The sequence below is a fragment of the Nematostella vectensis genome, chromosome 6 (assembly GCF_932526225.1).
Source record: "Nematostella vectensis chromosome 6, jaNemVect1.1, whole genome shotgun sequence".
NCBI lineage: Eukaryota > Metazoa > Cnidaria > Anthozoa > Actiniaria > Edwardsiidae > Nematostella > Nematostella vectensis.
In genome coordinates, this window is record NC_064039.1 from 7,962,382 (window position 1) to 7,986,334 (window position 23,953).

The 23,953-nt window shown below is 41.7% G+C and overlaps 1 protein-coding gene across 3 annotated transcripts in view; it reads right to left on the reverse strand.

Moving 5' to 3' along the window:
• Positions 1 to 23,953, reverse strand: part of LOC5502169 — a 108,331-nt gene that overhangs the window by 53,784 nt on the left and 30,594 nt on the right. For 2 of the 3 annotated variants that reach the window (XM_048729321.1, XM_048729323.1), the window contains 13 exons: positions 22,240 to 22,378; positions 21,570 to 21,727; positions 19,276 to 19,419; positions 18,740 to 18,878; positions 17,931 to 18,292; positions 16,070 to 16,208; positions 15,275 to 15,573; positions 10,939 to 11,077; positions 8,511 to 8,824; positions 7,618 to 7,759; positions 6,863 to 7,188; positions 6,162 to 6,288; positions 4,643 to 5,092 (listed from right to left, as the gene is read on the reverse strand). In XM_048729321.1, the coding sequence (XP_048585278.1) occupies positions 4,643 to 5,092; positions 6,162 to 6,288; positions 6,863 to 7,188; positions 7,618 to 7,759; positions 8,511 to 8,824; positions 10,939 to 11,077; positions 15,275 to 15,573; positions 16,070 to 16,208; positions 17,931 to 18,292; positions 18,740 to 18,878; positions 19,276 to 19,419; positions 21,570 to 21,727; positions 22,240 to 22,378 (2,878 nt within the window). Of the gene's footprint in view, positions 1 to 4,642; positions 5,093 to 6,161; positions 6,289 to 6,862; positions 7,189 to 7,617; positions 7,760 to 8,510; positions 8,825 to 10,938; positions 11,078 to 15,274; positions 15,574 to 16,069; positions 16,209 to 17,930; positions 18,293 to 18,641; positions 18,879 to 19,275; positions 19,420 to 21,569; positions 21,728 to 22,239; positions 22,379 to 23,953 lie in introns of those variants that run through there. The other variant, XM_048729324.1, reaches the window with a different exon arrangement.

The following is a 23,953-nucleotide window of genomic DNA, read 5'->3' on the forward strand; positions in this document are numbered from 1 at the left end:
CTTTCCCATACCTAGTCAACATGCCCCATACTTTCCAATACCTAGTCACCATGCCCCATACTTTCCAATACCTTGTCACCATGCACCATACTTTCCAATACCTAGTCACCATGTCCCATACTTTCCAATACCTTGTCACCATGCACCATACTTTCCAATACCTAGTCACCATGTCCCATACTTTCCAATACCTAGTCCACATGCCCCATACTTTCCAATACCTAGTCACCATGCCCCATACTTTCCAATACCTTGTCACCATGCACCATACTTTCCAATACCTAGTCACCATGTCCCATACTTTCCAATACCTAGTCCACATGCCGCATACTTTCCAATACCTAGTCACCATGTCCCATACTTTCCAATACCTAGTCACCATGTCTTATACTTTCCAATACATAGTTACCATGTCCCATACTTTCCAATACCTAGTCACCATGTCCCATACTTTCCAATACCTAGTCAACATGCCCCATACTTTCCAATACCTAGTCACCATGTCCCATACTTTCCAATACCTAGTCAACATGCCCCATACTTCCCAATACCTAGTCACCATGTCCCATACTTTCCCATACCTAGTCACCATGCCCCATACTTTCCAATACCTAGTCACCATGTCCCATACTTTCCAATACCTAGTCAACATGTCCCATACTTTCCAATACCTAGTCACCATGTCCCATACCTAGTCACCATGTCCCATACTTTCCCATACCTAGTTACCATGTCCCATACTTTCCAATACCTAGTCAACATGTCCCATACTTTCCAATACCTAGTCACCATGTCCCATACCTAGTCAACATGCCCCATACTTTGCGATACCTAGTCAACTTGTCCCATACTTTCCAATACCTAGTCAACACAACCCATACTTTCCAATACCTAGTCATCATGCCCCATACTTTCCAATACCTAGTCACCATGTCCCATACTTTCCAATACCTAGTCAACATGCCCCATACTTTCCAGTACCTAGTCACCATGCCCCATACTTTCCAGTACCTAGTCACCATGTCCCATACTTTCAAATCCCTAGTCAACATGCCCCATAATTTCCAATACCTAGTCACCATGTCCCATACTTTTCCATACCTAGTCACCATGTCCCTTTTTTTCCAATACCTAGTCAACATGTCCCATACTTTCCAATACCTAGTCAACATGCCCCATACTTTCCAATACCTAGTCACCATGTCCCATACTTTCCCATACCTAGTCACCATGTCCCATACTTTCCAATACCTAGTCAACGTGTCCCATACTTTCCAAATACCTAGTCACCATGCCCCATACTTTCCAATACCTTGTCACCATGCCCCATACTTTCCAATACCTAGTCACCATGTCCCATACTTTCCAATACCTAGTCCACATGCCGCATACTTTCCAATACCTAGTCACCATGTCCCATACTTTCCAATACCTAGTCACCATGTCTTATACTTTCCAATACATAGTTACCATGTCCCATACTTTCCAATACCTAGTCACCATGTCCCATACTTTCAAATCCCTAGTCAACATGCCCCATACTTTCAAACCCCTAGTCACCATGTCCCATACTTTCCAATACCTAGTCAACATGCCCAATACTTTCCAATACCTAGTCAACATGTCCCATACTTTCCAATACCTAGTCAACATGCCCCATACTTTCCAATACCTAGTCACCATGTCCCATACTTTCCCATACCTAGTCACCATGTCCCATACTTTCCAATACCTAGTCAACGTGTCCCATACTTTCCAATACCTAGTCACCATGCCCCATACTTTCCAATACCTTGTCACCATGTCCCATACTTTCCAATACCTAGTCACCATGCCCCATACTTTCCAATACCTAGTCACCATGTCCCATACTTTCCAATACCTAGTCCACATGCCGCATACTTTCCAATACCTAGTCACCATGTCCCATACTTTCCAATACCTAGTCACCATGTCTTATACTTTCCAATACATAGTTACCATGTCCCATACTTTCCAATACCTAGTCACCATGTCCCATACTTTCAAATCCCTAGTCAACATGCCCCATACTTTCAAACACCTAGTCACCATGTCCCACACTTTCCAATACCTAGTCAACATGCCCCATACTTTCCCATACCTAGTCACCATGTCCCATACTTTCCAATACCTAGTCACCATGTCCCATACTTTCCAATACCTAGTCAACATGCCCCATACTTTCCAATACCTAGTCACCATGTCCCATACTTTCCCATACCTAGTCACCATGCCCCATACTTTCCAATACCTAGTCACCATGTCCCATACTTTCCAATACCTAGTCACCATGTCCCATACTTTCCAATACCTAGTCAGCATGTCCCGTACTTTCCAATACCTAGTCACCATGTCCCATACTTTCCCATACCTAGTTACCATGTCCCATACTTTCCAATACCTAGTCAACATGTCCCATACTTTCCAATACCTAGTCACCATGTCCCATTCCTAGTCAACATGCCCCATACTTTGCGATACCTAGTCAACTTGTCCCATACTTTCCAATACCTAGTCAACACAACCCATACTTTCCAATACCTAGTCATCATGCCCCATACTTTCCAATACCTAGTCACCATGTCCCATACTTTCCAATACCTAGTCAACATGCCCCATACTTTCCAGTACCTAGTCACCATGCCCCATACTTTCCAGTACCTAGTCACCATGTCCCATACTTTCAAATCCCTAGTCAACATGCCCCATAATTTCCAATACCTAGTCACCATGTCCCATACTTTTCCATACCTAGTCACCATGTCCCTTTTTTTCCAATACCTAGTCAACATGTCCCATACTTTCCAATACCTAGTCAACATGCCCCATACTTTCCAATACCTAGTCACCATGTCCCATACTTTCCCATACCTAGTCACCATGTCCCATACTTTCCAATACCTATTCAACGTGTCCCATACTTTCCAAATACCTAGCCAACACGACCCATACTTTCCAATACCTAGTCACCAAGTCCCATACTTTCCAATACCTAGTCACCATGTCACATACTTTCCAATACCTAGTCAACAAGCCCCATACTTTCAAACACCTAGTCACCATGTCCCATACTTTCCAATACCTAGTCACCATGTCTTATACTTTCCAACACATAGTTACCATGTCCCATACTTTCCAATACCTAGTCACCATGTCCCATACTTTCAAATCCCTAGTCAACATGCCCCATACTTTCAAACACCTAGTCACCATGTCCCATACTTTCCAATACCTAGTCAACATGCCCCATACTTTCCAATACCTAGTCACCATGTCCCATACTTTCCAATACCTAGTCAACATGCCCCATACTTTCCAATACCTAGTCACCATGTCCCATACTTTCCCATACCTAGTCACCATGCCCCATACTTTCCAATACCTAGTCACCATGTCCCATACTTTCCAATACCTAGTCACCATGTCCCATACTTTCCAATACCTAGTCAACATGTCCCATACTTTCCAATACCTAGTCACCATGTCCCATACCTAGTCACCATGTCCCATACTTTCCCATACCTAGTTACCATGTCCCATACTTTCCAATACCTAGTCAACATGTCCCATACTTTCCAATACCTAGTCACCATGTCCCATACCTAGTCACCATGTCCCATACTTTCCCATACCTAGTCAACATGCCCCATACTTTCCAATACCTAGTCATCATGTCCCATACTTTTCAATACCTAGTCAACACGCCCCATACTTTCCCATACCTAGTCAACATGTCCCATACTTTCCAATACCTAGTCACCATGCCCCATACTTTCCAATACCTAGTCACCATGCCCCGTACTTTCCAATACCTAGTCACCATGTCCCATACTTTCCAATACCTAGTCAACATGCCCCATAATTTCCAATACCTAGTCACCATGTCCCATACTTTTCCATACCTAGTCACCATGTCCCTTTTTTTCCAATACCTAGTCAACATGTCCCATACTTTCCAATACCTAGTCACCATGCCCCATACTTTCCAATACCTAGTCACCATGTCCCATACTTTCCCATACCTAGTCAACATGCCCCATACTTTCCAATACCTAGTCACCATGTTCCATACTTTCCAATACCTAGTCACCATGTCCCATACTTTCCCATACCTAGTCAACATGCCCCATACTTTCCAATACCTAGTCACCATGCCCCATACTTTCCAATACCTAGTCACCATGCCCCATACTTTCCCATACCTAGTCACCATGTCCCATACTTTCCAATACCTAGTCCACATGCCGCATACTTTCCAATACCTAGTCAACACGCCCCATACTTTCCAGTACCTAGTCACCACTTCACCATGGGGCATGTTGAGCAGGTATTGGAAAATATGGGACTTGTTGACTAGGTATTGGAATGTATCGGGCATGTTGACTAGGTATTGGAAACATGTCCCATACTTTTCAATACCTAGTCACAATGCCCCATCAAGCTACAAACCGTAATTATATATGCTCCTCCCCGAATAAATGCCTTGCCTTAGGGGAAAATATGAACAAGCGCCTGCCCCGAATAATCACGGTATCTAAGATGGCGGAGACAAAGTAGGCTTTTCGTATTTTGCTGATTAAATACAGGGGATTCCACGGACATTTGCAAGCCGTTAACTTACTTTCGCATCCATATAGCTCCACACGCAGTCCTGGGTATTCATACCATCTGGTAGGATAAAATCTTAAAAACCGTAGCACAATAGGTTGGCTCAGTGCAGACTTGACGGCAGTTTCTCTATCACGGTAGCCTCTGAATATTCTCGTTCTCCCACCTTCCGTGTAGTCATAGAATTCAATACCACGCGGGCTGTACGTGATGTAGTAACAGTAGGTCCATTTGTCTGACTGATAGTTTGGCTGGACAGCTACGGCAGTTACCGTTCGTTGCCTCGCATTCCTGATTTCAACTTCAAGAAACACTGGCATGTCCCATCCTGGGTCTCTAGCACTGAAGCCTCGGTCGACGTTATGTAACCTTCCCTCGTTAGCTTCCTGGTGACCGTGGCTAGTGGAGGAACGCAGTCCCATGGTACTTTTGTGGCTCTCTAACCCAAGTGGAGATGAGCATTCTGCACGAAAAATCACACTCGATATAATTACTAACACACTTTAGAAACTACCAAAGATTCTAGACAAATATTGCACCGTTGTGCAATAGACCGCGGCCGTCAAGTACTTTTGAAATCGTCAATAAATTGTATGGAGTAGCGTTCTAAGAGCTAAGCAAATATCGAGAACTTCTATTTAACAGAGATCGAGAAAAAACAATCGACAGGTTTCTTTCATGTGTTTTCAATCTCTACCAAAACGAAGCTAAAATGGGTAGTATATGCGGTAAATAGAAAGATGGGAGTAAATCATATTACATTCCAACGTAATTTTTCCTCGATCGCACTTGAAGTGAATCATTGGGTTACCTGTTATGTGACGAAGTCTTTTAAGGTATTAGATTAGCAAAATATGGCCGGTTTGGCCCAATTATCTAAAAAACTTTTTGAAATCTGACATTATTAATGGGGTAGTGCTGAAGATGAGGATGTCTATTTCCTGTGTGCCAAATTTGGGGGAATTCCGGGTAAGCATGAAATCACGTACTACAATCACTTCAAAAGTGTTTTTTAAGTTTTAAATTTAGGAAAAGGCTCTTTTATCTTACCCACAAGCTGTAGATACAGCGGCTATTTGAAGGTGAAGTCTAAGGATATTTACTCCATATGGGTTGTCTATTTGCAGGCGCTATATCGTGACGAGTCACAGGCCTGTACCCAGGATTTTTCTTTGGGGGGGAGGGGTGCAAAAAACGAAAAAGTGGACTTAATTTTTCCAGGATGGAGGGGGAGGGAGGGAGTTCTCTGATAAAAATCTAACCACCTCCGAAAGAACAAAAAGGGATTTTTTCTGCCTTTTCAGTATCTCCACGTAACGTTTATTGTCGGATTTGACTACATACCAGAGTGATCTCGCTTGTGATTTTTAGTTCCGTCTACAAATAGTATGTCTATTGAGAACCAAAAGTGGACTCTCGGCCGTTGTGGGGGGTGCGTTCGCATCCCCTGCAACCCCCCCCCCCCCCTCCCTGGGTAAATGCGTGCAGTGCGGTTCAATCTCAGCGGATGAAGAAAACTATTTTAGACCTACCGGCACATCCGTGTAAGACTGCTTTCATGCATATCCATCCAGTCCAAGTGATTGGAACGATTTTGACGTTGCGCGCAGTCGTATCCCTCAGCGAGGAGAACGTTGAAAATCTGCCCGAATGGAAAATCTGTAAAACAAGGCCGACAGAAAACCAGGAATGTCAGCCAGTCAGCATATGAAAATATGTATATTTATATATTCGACAAAAAGGACACCGTTTATTTGTTATACAACCTTGCATAACAATGGAGAGATGTACAAAGTGCATTAGTTATCCAAAAAAAAAAAAAAAATAAAACAATGAATGACAATTTTCCAATTCAATTGAAAAATCTTTTTTTTATCATTATTTACTGAATTTTTGTTATTAATCCGATTATTTGATCACTTGTTTTAAAGGGGCACTCCCACGCTTGTAATAAGAAAGTTTAATAAACTATGGAAAAGTACGTAACATCGTAGACTTCCTGATTACTAATTCTCCGAAAAAGGAATGTCATGCAAAGGATCTAGTTGGTTTATTTATGTGATTTCAAGGTTTGAGCCTGCACCGAAACCTAAATGTACCATTTTGTATCAATTTTTATCCGCGTAAGGCGGGTTTTGAATATTTTTGAGAGAGTGCCCCTTAAATAGGATGAGAATAAGGAATATGCTAAAAGCTCGCTTTCAATGATAACATGCTCACTCGTTTGATTTACCTTAACTTGTCCTCGCTCCGTGTAGTTACTCCATGTTCTCCCATCCAGACTATACTCAACCCTGAACCGGCTCACCCATGATGCATTGCCATCGTGTGGTGATGTAATTAGTCCTTCAGTGGTGATCCCTGTGATCTTATTGGCTACCTTGAAGCTGTATTGCAAAAACTGCTGGCCCACGTCTGAGCCTGCACACCAGCCATGGAGTTCACTTGCGTGACGCGAAGAGCCGAGGTAGGGCTCAAAGCCTGGCCCGAAGTAGCTGGAGGCTGTCATCTCTGTCGTTCTGGGGCCGTACTCATAGAGAGGGATCTCGTCCATGCAATCTGCACATAAAAGGGATCGAGTCTAAAAAACACGTCATACAAGACATCCGGGTTTTATTTATAGCTATTTATGTACTAAGAAGGGTCAAAGAAGAAAGATCGGTAGTGGAAACAATTCGACAAGACAGAGAGCATGGTTTGGTCACACTATACGGCACGGAGACTTTCTAGTCACGGTCATTGAAGTAAGGGTTGGAGGCATAAGACTCATGGGAGAAGACCCGCTGGAGTGTTGGACTATATAAAGTAGCAGGAGCGCTCTTACATGAGGGCCAAGAGAAATGCTATAAGAGGATGGGTGCTATAGGGACCGGACCTGTCTTAGGGCAGAACACCAGAAAGAGAGAAAAGAAATTGAATTGAAAATAGCAGAAAAGGCGAAACCTAAAGCTTCACAGTAGATTACAATGAGTTTGTGAAAGTACTCACCGTCACAACCAAAGAACAGTTCGATCTTTAAGCATCCGAGGTCCTTCCATTGGTAGGTATATATCTTCAATTTTTGAGCAAGAAATGTTTCTTTGAAGTTGATACTGATAATTTCAGTGCTGTTTTGATTGGCAGGAAATATCTAAAATTGAATATAAAAAAACACATCATCGAAACTTTTTAATGTCAAGTCAATGTTGTTGTCTTTACAACAGAGACGGTAACGAACTACCATGTTTGTACAAACACCTATTTTAAAAAAGAAAACAGAAAAAACGTTATCAGTGCAAACGGTAAGTGGTGATTGACAAATGGCAGTTCTACGACTGAAAGGACCCTTGTTTTATACAAGTTAGGAAAAATATAAATAAAAAAATCATGTCGAAAATCTTTTTTATAGAACTCCAAGTATTTTGTTGTCGAGTTGGTTCAAACACACACACACACACCTTAGTTTTGCGTGTATTACACTGTGTGCTCAAATGGAATTGCACGTATGTACTACACTAAAACTACACGCGCAAACTACATGCATTAGCCTGGCAAGTTGAGTGCCCGAAATGTTAACAAGCTTTCGAACAGTACTGTCAAGAAATAGGGCGGGAGATTTTTTTCATACTTTTTATATACATAACTTCAGGCTTAGACGCGGGGCTAATATATGGAGCTAGGGGCTTCAGCGGTTTTTACCTATGCCTACATGCGAGCTTGTCGCGTAGTCGCGAAGACTGTTGACGACAACATTTTCTCAATCGATTTCATATATCGGTAAATTGCAAAAGAGCGTTTCGGCATTTCTCCTTACGTGGTAGTCATGCGCGCGCCAAATTCTTCCGGTCTAGTTTTCGTAGCCTCTGTTGTCCATTATATACGAAGCAATATAAAGATCTTACCGGTTGGTCATTTTCTCTGAGTGAGTACCAGTGTATAAGATCATCGGTGTATTCGATCTTGATTGTTTGTGTCCATTGATCCAGTATCTCGTTTCCTTTGACCGCCAAACCGTTGATAGGATAAGCTTTCGAAAGAGTGACACTAAGCCACTGATTTTCACTTTTCGTCGACGCGCACCATGATTTTTCGTGCGCATGCGCACCCAGCCTTGCCATATATGGATGGTAGCCATCAGTGGATTCGGAACTGCTAGCGGCGAATATTGAATCGGGATATTTTTTGGCGTCGTCCAGGCCAAGTGCATCGAGACAAACTGAAAAAAATAAAACCATAAAAGAAGGCCATGCTGCCATCTGATATTCTTTTAAATATAAAAGTATTATTTCAGAAATGTATAATCAGCATTTTTACATTATGTTTGGATCAAATCAAAACGGTTTAAACATTTCTGACACACTTACATAGATTAACAAATCAACTAGTCGAAACTCTCTGAGCTCCGCTCTCGTAAGCGACCAGCTCCATTAACGACCACGATCACCGATTGAATTGTCACACAACTAAATTGTCACACAAACTCTGTAATTCTTAGCTCTGGTCGCGACAAAGTCTACGGAAAAAAACATTTCATAGCTGGGTAGCCAGTGCATATTTAAAGGAAAGGAGAATTTATTTTCTTAATAATTTATTTTCTAAATAATTTAAGAATTCTCAGGACCCTCGGATACTTGGATTCTCAGGATCCTTTTTTTCCAGGTAAAACTTTAAAACCGACTGGTTTGTCGTTTTTAATCCCAATGTTCGATTTCCGGCCCTACAAATTTGTCTCCATGATCATTAATCAATTCATCAATTCAACGTTTTATATGGATCAAAGATGTAGCTTTTTCCGTATCTCTCGTGAAGAAATCGAGTGCAAATTGCAATATTGGCAAACAGCGCGCACGTGCCAATGCAAAAGGCAAGTTTTTTGATCAATTAAAACTCTGAAAAGATGCAAGTCCTATTTGTTTTAGCTTGACCATCTAGTTAGTAGATTCTTGAACAATTAGACTTCTTGGATTACGATTTTAAATAGATCATCGATTCATCGATTTTTAAGGTAACCATCGGAGAACCTGCTCTCGTCCGAATTTATCGGGCTTCACATTAGAATGACAATTTTACCATTTTTACTGAAAATCGGGATCAAGCCTTGTGGGTTTTTTTTTGACAATTTTCCTCCAAAAGCAACAGGCGCGACAATTTCAAGTTCGCTGGAATTTTATTGGCAATTAACAAAAAAGTAGCAAATCGTCTTTTTATACGAAGGAAAAGTTAAAATCAAGGATTATTAGAAAAGTATTTTAGTTAATTTATCTTTGTCTCTTATTATCTTTGTTCTACAAAGGAGTTCTTTTGTCTCTATTGTTCTCGTTCTTTGTGTCGAGGTGCGGATATTGCTCATTTGCCCAATCTAATTGCAGCTTGTAAGAGCTGCGTACTGACCCGATGATTCAGGGCGAAAGAAAACATTTTGTAATAAACGCCCCTTTCTAACAAACGCTTCCTATCGAATGAACGCCCCCCTCGGACCATCGAAATTTAATAAACGTCCCGGGCGTTTATTAGGTCATTTACGGTAGTCTACAAATTAATGTTGGTCAACATATTAGATGTTTTCATTGAAGGTTGTATATGTTTTTTTTTTGTTACAAGCGTTGTGTGTTGAGTTACAAAAGGGATGTTTCTCAATGGTCAGGGCAAACACAATACTAAAAAAGACACGAACATCAACAAAACTGTAGCGATACCTCTCCTCGCGCGACAAGTAAACAATGTTGGAGAGCTGTGGTCTGTTATTTAGAAAAGCATACTGTACAGTGCGGCTTTTGTTTTTCATACAGGTGTTTTCTCCTTCTCTCCCCTCTTCTCGTCAGTTCTCATACAATAGTTCCTTATGCATCACTGAGTGAACGAATAGAAGCAGGCTGAACTGGCTGAAAGCGAGATAAAAACCACTATCTCCCCGAGCGCGCCTTTATGACTTCTAATAATAGCAACTTGGAGTGCTTTGTTTCATATATCATATTAAGGTAATTGTGCTTTGCTTTTTTTTTCCTTTTTGTTTGAGTGAAAATTTGCTTGATGCAGACTCTGTAGATCTTTTCTTGAGAAGCCCAAACGTATTGCAAAAAGAAAAGGCAAGTTTTAGACACTGTCATTAAATTCCAACACTAAAATTATCATTTTTATCACCGGGGAGCTTACTCGTGATTAGCCGCCACTAAAAAGAGTATTGACATATTGCCTCATAACCGCTCTTATCGGGAGATGGTCGAGCTCTTCATCCACATAGATGTCTGTTTCCATAGTACCAATACTAAAGTTATTTTAAGAACACACTTTGAATGGTAAGTTCTCACATGGCCTTTTTAATTGTCTCACCTGTGCACCCATACATTTCAATTTGCAAATCTATATAATTCATCACTCCTTTGATATCCATCTTGATATATTTAGCTTTAAAAGGAGATCGTATGATGTTCTTGACAATAGATAAGCACTCAGTATTTGCCTTGAACACCTGAAATAGATAGATTAACTTTAATTTTTTGTTGGTACCCTCAGGGCCGCAGGGTTCGGAAACTATGGAGTCACGTGCCCCCCCCCCCCCCCCCCACCCCCACTCCAATATATAAATCACAAGGGAATGACCAGGAGGGGAGTAGCCTTTTTGTATGATGCTCCCCCCCCCCCACTATTTAAAGCCTGTTACAGCACTGTACCCTGGACCATATGTAGTTATTTTATCTGCCAACTGGAATAGCAACACGACAAATACACGTAGATTGGTTCATTATTATTAGAAGGTTACGGTGGCAAACAGGGTGTGGATGGCAAGGAGTCAGAGAGGTAGGATGACAGTAGGATGGGAGGACTGAGAGTTTGGTGGAATGCAAGGTGATGCAATGCGGAATATGCTCACTTGAACCAAGAATGGGAAAAAAAAACGCTTTCTTAATATAATGATATCATATGTCACGCAAGGACTTGAGTTGTAATCCGACACTTATTAACCCTCTCTCTCAACTAGCGCTTAACAGTGATGATCGAAATCAAGTATGTATATAACCATCGCAGAAGTAGAACCAATAAACCTCATTTAGAACTCATTACATGGTGTCAGAATAACATAAGGAAGAGCGCTCTACGATCGCCGCTTAGTTGCAAAGAGTTGAAATAAATAAAGAAATCAGCCTTTCGTCTTGCATGTTGTGTCAACAACCATGGCATCCGGTTCACTCCGCCTGAAATGAACTAGTCTGCAGAGGACATAAATGATGAATTAAATCGCTTTAAACAATATTGCAACCTAGTATTTACCGGCCCCTTCTCAAAGAAAAACGAGACCGAGGAAGCATCGAAATATCCTCGTTTGGAGGAGCCGATATCTATAACAGTTTCGTTTTTTGGGAGAAATTCAAAACCCACTAAGCGCCACGTACTAACTATAGACAGGAACGGATATTAGAAAAAGATGTAACCTTGAAACTCGATGAAGCGGTTGGCTGTGCCAGGACATATGAAGCCACGCAAGCCCATGTCGCCCAGCTTCACAACACCAGCGAAACAGCCGGCATACATATTAAAGAAAAATCAGAAACCCCGAATAAGGACTTGGGAAACCGGAATTCTCCAGTAAACCAAAATCGAAAATGTGGAAATTGCGGAGGATGAGTTATGAGAGCAAGCCTTAGAAACGCGCCTAAAAAATTTCCGAGCAACTATACCGCCGCAGCGAATAGGAAAAGGCAACAAAGCCGAAGCAATAGGCGAGTAAATAAAATACAAGGCAACGACAATGACACGAGCGAGGAATTCGAGGCACTAACTTTTGAAACAATCAGTGTTGAAACAATTAACCCGGGTCGGCAACCGAAATCTACAAAAGATGAAGCGTACGTTAAAAAAGAAATCAACTTGCCCCAAGCGCACGATAAGCCAACTACGCTAAAAGCAAAACTTGACACTAGCGCACAGGCGAAAATAATACCAATAAGGCTTTATCGCATGATGTTCCCTCTCAACAAAGATGAAAACGGTCAACCAAAGCAAAACATGTTAACGAAATCGAACACTGTATTGACAGCTTACGAAGGCACAAGAATAAACCGTTTTTGCACATGGGACATAGAATGTATGGACTCAGGGGAGAGTACCCTAGCTATATATTTTTTTTTTGTTACAGATGCGCAGAGCAAAGCTATTATTGATCTACCTCGCTTGAGTAAAAGCACATATCGTTAAACTGCACCGTACACGTGATCGCAGAGGAAGCGCGGATAACACCAATTAAGGCCCAAGGCCCGACTATACAAGCAAAGGCCCCAAAGGTAACAAAGAGCAGCTGATTGGACAAAATCCCAGTTGTTTTGACGGGGTTGGCAATTTCCAAGGGGAATATCACATTAACCTAGACCCCACTGTTCCAGCAGTAATCCACGCTCCAAGGCGCGTACCTATCAGCTTAAAGAAGACATCAAGCGCGAGCTTGACAAGCTGGTGGATCAAGATATAATCACGAAAGTCAGAGAGGGCGAACCGACCGCATGGGTTAACAGTCTTGTGTACCGACGAAAACCGAATGGGAAGCTAAGAATCTGCCTCGATCCAAAAGATCTGAATGCTGCATTGCAAAGAGAGCACCACGCAGCGCCTACTCTAGAAAAAACCTACCTTAGCTAATTGGTGCCAGGTATTTCTCTATTCTTAATGCCAAAAGCAGATACTGGAACATATTCCTGGATCAGCCATCGAACTACCTTACAACATTTAACTCGCCGTTCGGTAGATATCGTTTCAAGAGAATGACATTCGGTCTGAAGATGTCGCAAGACATCTTCCAAGCCAAGATCGACCAAGACCTTTAAAGGTTGTACGGGCGTAGTTGGCATTGCAGACGACATCGTTGTCTTTGGTAAAACAGCCGAAGATCACGAAGGCAATCTTCAAGAAATGCTCCAGAGATGCCAGAAAACGGGCCTCAAACTCAACTCCGACAAATGCTTTACCAAACAAAACAAAATCAACTTCTTTGGGGTCATAAGCGGTTAAGACGGTGTCAAGCCAGACCATTCCTAGGTCCCCCAAGGAAATGAAGAGCCGAAGCGACCAACGCGAGTTGCAGACATCTGGGGCTGGCTACATACATGAGCCCTTTCATTCCGAACCTAAGCATCACATTACCTAAGCTCACATTACCACTGAGGAAAATCTTAAAAGAGAACCGATCGTTCAAGTGGGATGCCAACTACCTAAAAACTTTCGACAGGGTCAAGCAGTCCATCAGTGAGGAAACCATCCTCACTTATTTCGACTTATTCACTTATTTCGCTTCGTTAAAAGGGCACGGATAAGAACTTACCAAAGAAGGAAAACCAGTTGCCTTCGCAAGCAAGGCGCTCACCGACGTATAAACAAGGTATGCAAACATCGAAAGAGAGCTGTAAGCCGTAGTCTATGGATGCTTAAGATTCCATATCCATTTGGTCGATCATTCACCGTCCACAGCGACCACAAGCCTTTCGAGAGCATACCTCTTATCACCTTACAGGTGCACCGCCCTTTTACAGAAAATGCTCCTGAGACTACAAGCATATGATCTAACTATAAAATACATACCAGGAAAAGACATGCTAATAGCGGAAGCCTTTTGAAGGCTCTCAATGGCTGATAAGCACCCTATCAAAGACATGAATGTCCAGATTCACAAAGTGTGTCCCAAATTCAGCAACGCAATGTTGACAAAGATAAAGAAAGACAAAGACCGACGAAGAATTAATCACACTCAAGGAAATCTTTACAAAGGCTGGCCGTCTACAATACAGCATGAACCTCCAACAATGAAGCCATATTGGTCCTATAGGGATAAAATTGCTTTCGACGATGGGGTTTTGATGAAGGACCAGAGACTCATCATTCCCTCAGCCCTTCAACGTGAAGTGCTCCTTAAGCTACATGAGGCCCATCACGGCGCAGAGAAAACCAAGCTTAGAGCGAGAACGTCAGTCTTCTGGAGAAATATCAATCAAGACATTGACACAACCACAATGACATGCACCGCGTGTAAGCAATACCAACCAACACTGTAAGGAACCATTCATCCAAAATGAAATCCCCACACCATCGCAACAGATCTATTTTTTTCTTTAAGTCTTGGAATATCTTCTAATTTCGGATTACTACTCAAAGTATCCATTCGTAAGGAAGATCCCCAAAGAAAAATGCACGAGTAAGACCCTCATCGACATAATGAAACAGATATTCTGCGAGCAAGGCATCCCTCAGGTAATTCGATCCGACAATAGTCCACAATACTCAAGAAAGGAATTTGAAGAGTTCGCCATGAAGTACGGTTTTAAGCACGTCACAAGTTCGCCAACCTACCCAAAAAGCAACGGAATTATTGAGAGTCAAGTGAAGTCCCTTTCGCACACAGACCCGAATATGGATCTCCTGTGTCTACGCACGACCCAAATTGACAAGTTACCATAACCAGCATAACTTCGGCTTGGCAGTGATCATCACAATCAAGCATGTATATAACCATCGCAGAAATAGAATCAATAAACCTCATTTAGAAATCAAGACGCTAATGCATGGGTTTTCAGGAGACATGAGGTCGACAATTATGTGTTATCCAAAGAGCAACACAATATCGAAAGTATCAACATTTGATATAAAATGCATAATGGTACCTTACGTTTATAGTCTTACTCACCTTGGGTTTTCCATTCTCGTAATAGTCCACCCAATAGGCCTCCTTCAAGCTGTAAGAAAGCGTGTATAGCCTCACCCATGCATTTCTTCTCCCACTTGTTGCGATTCCTGTTACTCTTTTGGTTTGTGGACCGAGGTCAACTTGCAGGAACTGATTAACTACTAAAGCAGCCCGCCAGGAACGCTGCTTAATGTGAAGTCGGGCATAAAAGTTATAATAATACGGACCGTCCCAACTGTGAGATTTTATAGCGGAGTCAAGGATTTTAAGGTTCTCCATTCCAAGCGGCTCGTCACAGACTGGGATAAAATTGCAAAATAAAGTTTATTTTCATCTTAATTTCTAGCCACACATTACCCATTATACGTATACTATTACAATTGTGTGTCCCATGGAAAAAAAAGAATCAGCTGTGAAAACCGGAATCTTTAATTTAAGGAAGATAATGGCAGAAAAAAAACAAGTACCAGGAAATTGCATATCCATGCGTGATGTTCAGTAGAGGACCTAGCTCTTTTAGCTTCCAAAGAAACTTTATATGAAAAAAAAATATATACCCCTACCAATCTTTTTTGCTCCAAAAACAGAAAAAAATCCTTCTTAGGAAATACTTTCTTGGATATTTGCGTGCCTTCTCAGATATTTGCGTCTGTGCGAGTCAGAAAGCCAAATGTCACAAAAGATAATCCCCCCCCCCCCCCTTTTCTGTCACTGAGCCAAACACCCCTTTCAATAGTGCTTTCAGCACACCACTACTTGTTCTATAGTGCAGTTTGCATAGTATAGGACCAATACCTTTACATCCAAAGACCTCGACCCGCATACAGATGCGGTTGTACCACGCTGTTGGAAGGAATCTTACAAGACGACCCACAACAGGGGACGCTAGCAAGTGCTTAACAGTCAAGTTAGAGATGCTGTTGCCTGCAAATACCTGCAAGGAGCCGAAACCTTTGTTGAGTGAGTTGTACAGTCATGAAATAAGCCAAATACCAGGAAAGTATTAAAACACCTGATTCAGGTGTTGTCCAATAAAGAAATAGGGCTGTTAGGTTTCATGCTGGTTTACCACTATGATAATGTGTTATCGTTGTGAGTTTGTAGAGGAGGTTGCATTAACGGATTGCATACAGGTTTTATGTAGAGTATCATTGTCTATTTCTATAGGCTTTTGTGTTCCAATTCAATAAGTTAGTTTCCTTTTATTGTACATTGCAGTCCGGTTCAATTAATGTTCGTGCTATTTTTGTGACCCTATTCACAGAATATTTGTAAAGAAACATGTGAAACTGTTTCTCGTTTATGTATAAAAGCAACCAAAATCCGTGAAAAAGTTAGTCAGCTAGTAGACATGAAAGGATCCACAGTGTTTTAAGGACCACAGTAATCTTTGTATTTTAAGTTGTTTTTCTCAATATTTTTTCTTTCTTTTTGTAATTCATGCATTTTATGTATTTCTATGTTTTAGTGAATCGTAAAATGAACGCATGTAAAAACACAAGTCTTGGCTGATTCAAGGGCAAATACAAAAAGGCACAGAAACCATTGTTACATTTTAACTGGCCCTGCCTGCATCTATTTTACAGCTATTCAAGCTGTAAAAGTTTAAGACTGTTATTGTTATTGTAATTGTCGTTGTTGCTGTTGTTGTCGCTATTTATAATCTCTTCATGGACACTATGTAGGATTATACTCCAAACTGATGTAATAGGTAGGAGCTAAAAAGAAACCATGGTGGCATATCATTGGTTTGCCACTTTGTACTTTAGTTATTTTACAGTATAACTGCATGTAACAAAGTGAATTTTAGGAATTTTTAGCTTTAAAATTGTTTGTCTTTTAGTTTGTGTTTCAAGATCATGTGTCATGTAATGTGATGCTGAGATTGAACAGGATTTTGTTGTGATTTATTGTTGGATTCTAGGTACACCTTATATCAAGTTGTAAACAAAAAATGTAATAGCGCAGCTGTAGAGTGTGTTTGAGGGCAGAGGTTAGCCTTCGCATTGAATGTTTCATACTTGTGTAATATCTGGCATTTATCGGTCAACAGTTTAACAATTATTGTTTGCCTTTTACATTCTATTTTAAGGCATCGTCTCCTTATTTGGAGAGCCCCACATTCTGTATGTCATAGTTGTTGTGTTGTAATAAACTAGTTGTCCTAGCATTCGTTGTGAAAAGAAGTTCATAGTTCTCTCTTCCTGCCTCCGAACCATCCTAAGAACCGACCTTAAATCCACCCGGCCACAGCATATCCTGTAAATGCATAGTTCTGTTTTGGTGATAATTTTAAGTTTTTAAGGGAGTTTTTGTGATTGCCAGCACCATGATATCCAAGCAACTCAATAGCGACTCCTTGGCGCCATAGTCAGACAGAAAGAAATATTACAAAGTCAGAAAAGTGATGTTTTTCTACAACCACTAGGGCTTTTTATCTGGAATTCACTGATTTCCTATTATATGCCCTTTGGGGGTAGGGGCTTTCGTTAGAGAAATTGGTTCAAAATCAAAATTTATTATTGGCTGCAACAATTTGAAATTCTAGAAGCAATTTGAGGAATTGTTTTTTTATAGTTTCACCACGACTTCTAGCGGGAATTCGGAGATCCAGTTCCTCTTTAGATCATTTACGTTAAAATATTGACACTCTTACCAAAGTCACATTGCTTTCATCATGGATGAGACTCCAATCATATCCTTGAGAGCTGACCGACACATTGTATAACGTCACCCATGCATGACCAATCGTGTCGTCGGACATACGGTGTTTTCCTTGAGTCGAGAATCCCATAATTCTATACGGTACTTCAAGGTCGACTTGAAGATACTGCCGATCATCTTGATCAAGAGCACACCAGGCTCCCTTGCCTAGGTTAGTACTAAGTCTTCCGTAATATGGCTGATAGTCTGCCCCCAGGGAGGAAGACGCCGTTATGCGTGAGCTGTTGATGTACCCAGATGTCATTCCAATCTGTGCGGTTGCACCTCCGTCAGAGGGATTCTCACACGGAGAAGCTAAAGAAATATAATAATTCTAGATCAATACACACTTGCAAATATAATTGCTCACTGATCTGATCACAGTGATTTCTAATAAAAGTTTTGTTTTGGCCTGACACTAAGCGCGCTTAGACAGCTAAATGTAAGATTCCTTTGAATTTTAACCAAAATGAACTAATACACTAAAAAATGATAAATATTTAATCATGTTATAAAGTAAAAATTGAACAGTGAAAACAGCCGTATAGGAATCGCTCCTATAATGAATCCTGAAGTTAAAGCAAAAAAGGCGCCGTATTCAATAAACGTCGTATCATCCGTAAGCCTTATTCGATGCAAACGAATCAAGTCAATTGTCAATCACCTTAATTTGCATGCTTTTCCATTAAATACAGCTCATGCATAATGCGACGTTTGAACTTAGCCGTAATGCAATTAAAGAAGTGGCATTTTTTTATGGACCTTCTCTGCCATAAATCTCCACTCGCGCACACATCTGACTTGAAAATTTAATGGGCCAAAACCTCACGTATCGGGCTGTTCTAGGGCGTCTCGGGCGGTCAATATGAGCCGCATCTGAAGAACTAGGACCGTCAAACCTCTGTAAATAAATAAATAGATAAATAAATAAATAATAAACAAATGAACGAACGAATGAGGTAGGGAGGGAGGGGACGAGGGAGGGAACGAGGGAGGGAGGTAGGGAGGGAGGGAGGGAACGAGGGAGGGAACGAGGGAGGGAACGAGGTAGGGAGGGAGGGAGGGAGGGAGGGAGGGAGGGAGGGAGGGAGGGAGGGAGGGAGGGAGGGAGGGAGGGAGGGAGGGAGGGAGGGAGGGAGGGAGGGAGGGAGGCAGGCAGGCAGGCAGGCAGGCAGGCAGGCAGGCAGGCAGGCAGGCAGGCAGGCAGGCAGACAGACAGACAGACAGACAGACAGACAGACAGACAGACAGACAGACAGACAGACAGACAGACAGGCTAGCTTTTTTTCCATTCTTACCTGGCGGCCTATGGATTCCACAATAAACTCCCAACGTAGTATGGACAAAGCAGTCGACACCTGATAATAAGTGACTTGCGGACCGTCAATACCGAGGCCCTGCATGGCGAATCCCGTCACGGCCATGACGGTAAGGAGATCTACCTAGAAAAAATAACAACGCTCTAATATAAGCACACGGATCATCTCACTGTTTAGATCATGGCACATAAATTCACTTTTTATTATATAGAGATCAACTCAGGAATTATTCCACTGATTTCCTCACAGATCATCTCGGTCAATATCAACTAACAGATTATTCCACAGATCATCTCACAAAACAAATCACAGATCATCTCAAAATCAACTCATAAATCAGATTATTTTAGATACAAATAAAATATAATAAAAAATTTATATTATAGAGAAATTCATAATCGATAAGGAAATTCCACGGTAAATTTCAGGCGAAAAACGATATCGTTTTTAATGTGAAATTTAACGTGGAATAAACGAATCGTTGATGAATTATTTTTTCAATCCTATGGTCAAATTCTTTTTATGGTTGAAGGGTTTTTTATGTGCTATTTTTAGTTAGCGAAGAAGCCATTACGTAGTTGTTATTTTACCAGCCAATGAGACGCGAGCAGTGTTTTTACTTGCGATTTATCACGTTCAGAACAGGTTTATGGAGGCATCTTTATTTTCGATTGTACAATTAATAGCTGGATATTTATCTGATTGAGCACGAAGCAATCGCCTCACCAAATCTGTGAGGATTCGTAGCTCTAACCTCTGAGATGAGAAAATGGACAGATCAAAACAGAAAATAGTTTTCACTTCAAAACAGGTGTCCGTTCAAATTTGAGGAAATCATGACTTTCTCCGGCTGGGAAGTAAACATGAAGGTTGACAACAATGCTCATTGGTGAGTTGTTGAACGTGAGTTCCGGAAACAGACAGCTCACTGAACCATCTAGAAACCGGCTGTGGTACAGGAGGATTTTTTACGCTTGGTGGGTAGCAACTTCGATCCTTTTTTCTGGTGTTGTAGGCCGTCGTACACTCTTTGAATTCTTGTATTTTGTTTAAAATATACGTAACGATTGTGTTTTTATTCATGTTTTTTGTCTTTCTGCGGCAAGAAAAGTCATGTTGGTGTTTTGACTTTCGTCGCCGTTTGTGTCCTACTCGCAAGAGTCAAGGGCTTAGAAAGTGTTTCAACTTCTGGCAAATTCAGACTTATTCTCAGGGCGAAAGTTTCTTCTAAACGAATCGATTCATAGAATTGGTTTTATGAGAACTTTGATTTTCTCAGCTTAACTTTGAAAGATATGATTCGCGTTGGGAAAAAATTCGTGGTACACCTGTGCTTTTATTGAATTCCACTTTTCAACTATTGAATTACACAAAAAGCTCACTCTGTTTTGACCAATGCACGCGCTGCATGACGGTAGTTGAGGTAGGTTTCCATGGTGAGTGCGCGCGTATGCTTATAGGTGGAATGGTCTATTCACAGATTATGTCATTGAGCCACTTACAGATCATCTAAAACATCAAGTCGCGTCTATTCAAATTAAAAAAAATTAGCGTCGGTCAAATCAGTGACCCGTCTGTCAGACCATATATAGATCAAAGCCAGGATAATTGAGAGATAAAGCACACAAAAAGTAAACTTACAAAAATCATAATCATAAGGTGATCAGCTAACACATTTTATTTAACAGATGACCCCACAGCGTGTCGTGAACAAAAAAGTACGCAACGAGACGGAGTCGAGTTGCGTGACTGTTGTTCATGACACGCTGTGACGTTATCTTTGCATCTATTAGAGGACAGACGCTCAAACCATGAGATTTATTTGTTTTATATAACAATATAATGTTTTCTTATGTTGCAATCTAGTTTTGGTAAGCGGACGCGGACGCGCTCTAATAACACATAGACTCTTGACCAATCGGAGCGCGCGATTTAGTGTCGCTGTTTAAGATAGGTTAACTCAGAATCAAACTTTCAAATCATTTTACAAATAGATTTTATACAACGACACTCGTAAATGGCAAACTCTGTTAACAACAGTCACGCAACTCGACTACGTCTCGTTGCGTACTTTTTTGTTCATAACACGCTGTGACGTCATCTGTGCATCTATTAGAGGACATTTGCACGCAAAAATGAGATTTATTAGTTAAATAAAATCACAGATTACCTCAACGATCGATCCAAAGAACAACTCAAGAATCATCTTACAAAGCAACTCACAGATCAATTTAGTACAGATTATTTCTTTGCTGATATAATTGTCTAAATACCTGAAGGTACTCCTTGTTAAGATTGTTTGATGCCGCACACCAGGCAGACGGACCGTGCAGGCGAGCATCAAACTCGTTGTAACCAGTAGCGGTGGAGGATGCCGTGATAGAAGAATCTGGAATCGATTTGCCTGCCATGCCTAACGCTCGCTCGCATACTGGAGAAGAATGAATTAAAGAATGTCGATCACCCATTCCATTGTTATTGTTTATCATCGAAAATTCGACAGTTTATTTGCCAGGAAACTTCAAAATAACAATCTGCGAATAAAGGCTGATATGATATTGACGATATTTGACTCGCCATTGAGCGGGAGAATAAAATGGCGGCATGATTGGCCTTCATCAATGACATATGCATTTTAATTTGAATAAACATTGGTGTTTTAATGAAATGTATTTCTATATTTACAGTTGCATTTTGTACATCAGAAGATAACCGGGGGACTCGTTTTAAGACATTGCTTTGACTCATTTTAGGTTAAAACGGCATGAAATTGGGTTCAATTTCCTTTCCAACCTGCCTTAAAAACTATACAAAATGTGCGAAAATAGTGTAGCTCTTATCGCTTTACCTGTAAAGCCAAGAAAAGTCGCATGTTTTTTTAATAGGACCCTTAATCTTTAGTGAAATTACTATGGGTGAAGGGCTCCTACCCTACGAACTAACCTCGGCATCCGTACAGCTCCATTCGTAAAGAAGGATAGTCAAATAAGACTGTTACTACAGTTAACTCCACGTAACGCGTCGTCACGTTCTTACGAAAATTATGCCGTACGATTTCCTTCCGTGTTGTCCCTTTGAATATCTAAAAATGGCAAACGGAGAAAGTTAACATCAAACAAATTTTTGAAGATTACAGACCCCGGATGGCTGTGTGACAATAGTGACCTCCCAAGACAATCCTGGACCCGGGATGGCTGTGTAACACTAGTGACCTCCCAAGATAATCCTGGACCCAGGATGGCTGTGTAACACTAATGACCTCCTAAGACAATCCTGGACCCGGGATGGCTGTGTAACACTAGTGACCTCCCAAGATAATCCTGGACCTGGGATGGCTGTGTAACACTAATGACCTCCTAAGACAATCCTGGACCCGGGATGGCTGTGTAACACTAGTGACCTCCCAAGACAATCCTGGACCCCGGATGGCTATATAACAATAGTGACCTCCCAAGACAATCCTGGACCCCGGATGGCTGTGTAACACTAATGACCTCCCAAGACAATCCTGGACTAGGGATGGCTATATAACAATAGTGATCTCCCAAGACAATCCTGGACCCGGGATGGCTGTGTAACACTAATGACCTCCCAAGACAATCCTGGACCCGGGATGGCTATATAACAATAGTGACCTCCCAAGACTATCCTGGACCCGGGATGGCTGTGTAACACTAGTGACCTCCCAAGACAATCCTGGACCCGGGATGGCTGTGTAACACTAGTGACCTCCCAAGATAATCCTGGACCCGGGATGGCTGTGTAAGACTAATGACCTCCCAAGACAATCCTGGACCCCGGATGGCTATATAACAATAGTGACCTCCCAAGACAATCCTGGACCCTGGATGGCTGTGTAACACTAATGACCTCCTAAGACAATCCTGTGCCGGGATTGCTTTGTAACACTAATGACCTCCCAAGACAATCCTGGACCCGGGATGGCTATATAACAATAGTGACCTCCCAAGACAATCCTGGACCCCGGATGGCTGTGTCACACTAATGACCTTCACAAGATAATCCTGGACCCGGGATGGCTGTGTCACACTAGTGACCTCCCAACACAATCCTGGACCCGGGATGGCTGTGTAACACTAATGACCTCCCAAGACAATCCTGGACCCGGGATGGCTATATAACATTAGTGACCTCCCAAGACAATCCTGGACCCGTGATGGCTATATAACACTAATGACCTCCCAAGACAATCCTGGACCCGGGATGGCTGTGTAACACTAATGACCTCCCAAGACAATCCTGGACCCGGGATGGCTATATAACATTAGTGACCTCCCAAGACAATCCTGGACCCGTGATGGCTATATAACACTAATGACCTCCCAAGACAATCCTGGACCCTGGATGGCTGTGTAACACTAATGACCTCCCAAGACAATCCTGGACCCGGGATGGCTGTGTAACACTAGTGACCTCCCAAGACAATCCTGGACCCGGGATGGCTGTGTAACACTAATGACCTCCCAAAACAATCCTGGACCCCGTATGGCTGTGTAACACTAATGACCTTCCAAGAAATTCCTGGATCCCGAATAGCTGTGTAGCACTAGTGACCTTCCAAGAAATTCCTGGATCCCGAATGGCTGTGTAACACTAATGGCCTTCCAAGAAATTCCTGGATCCCGAATGGCTGTGT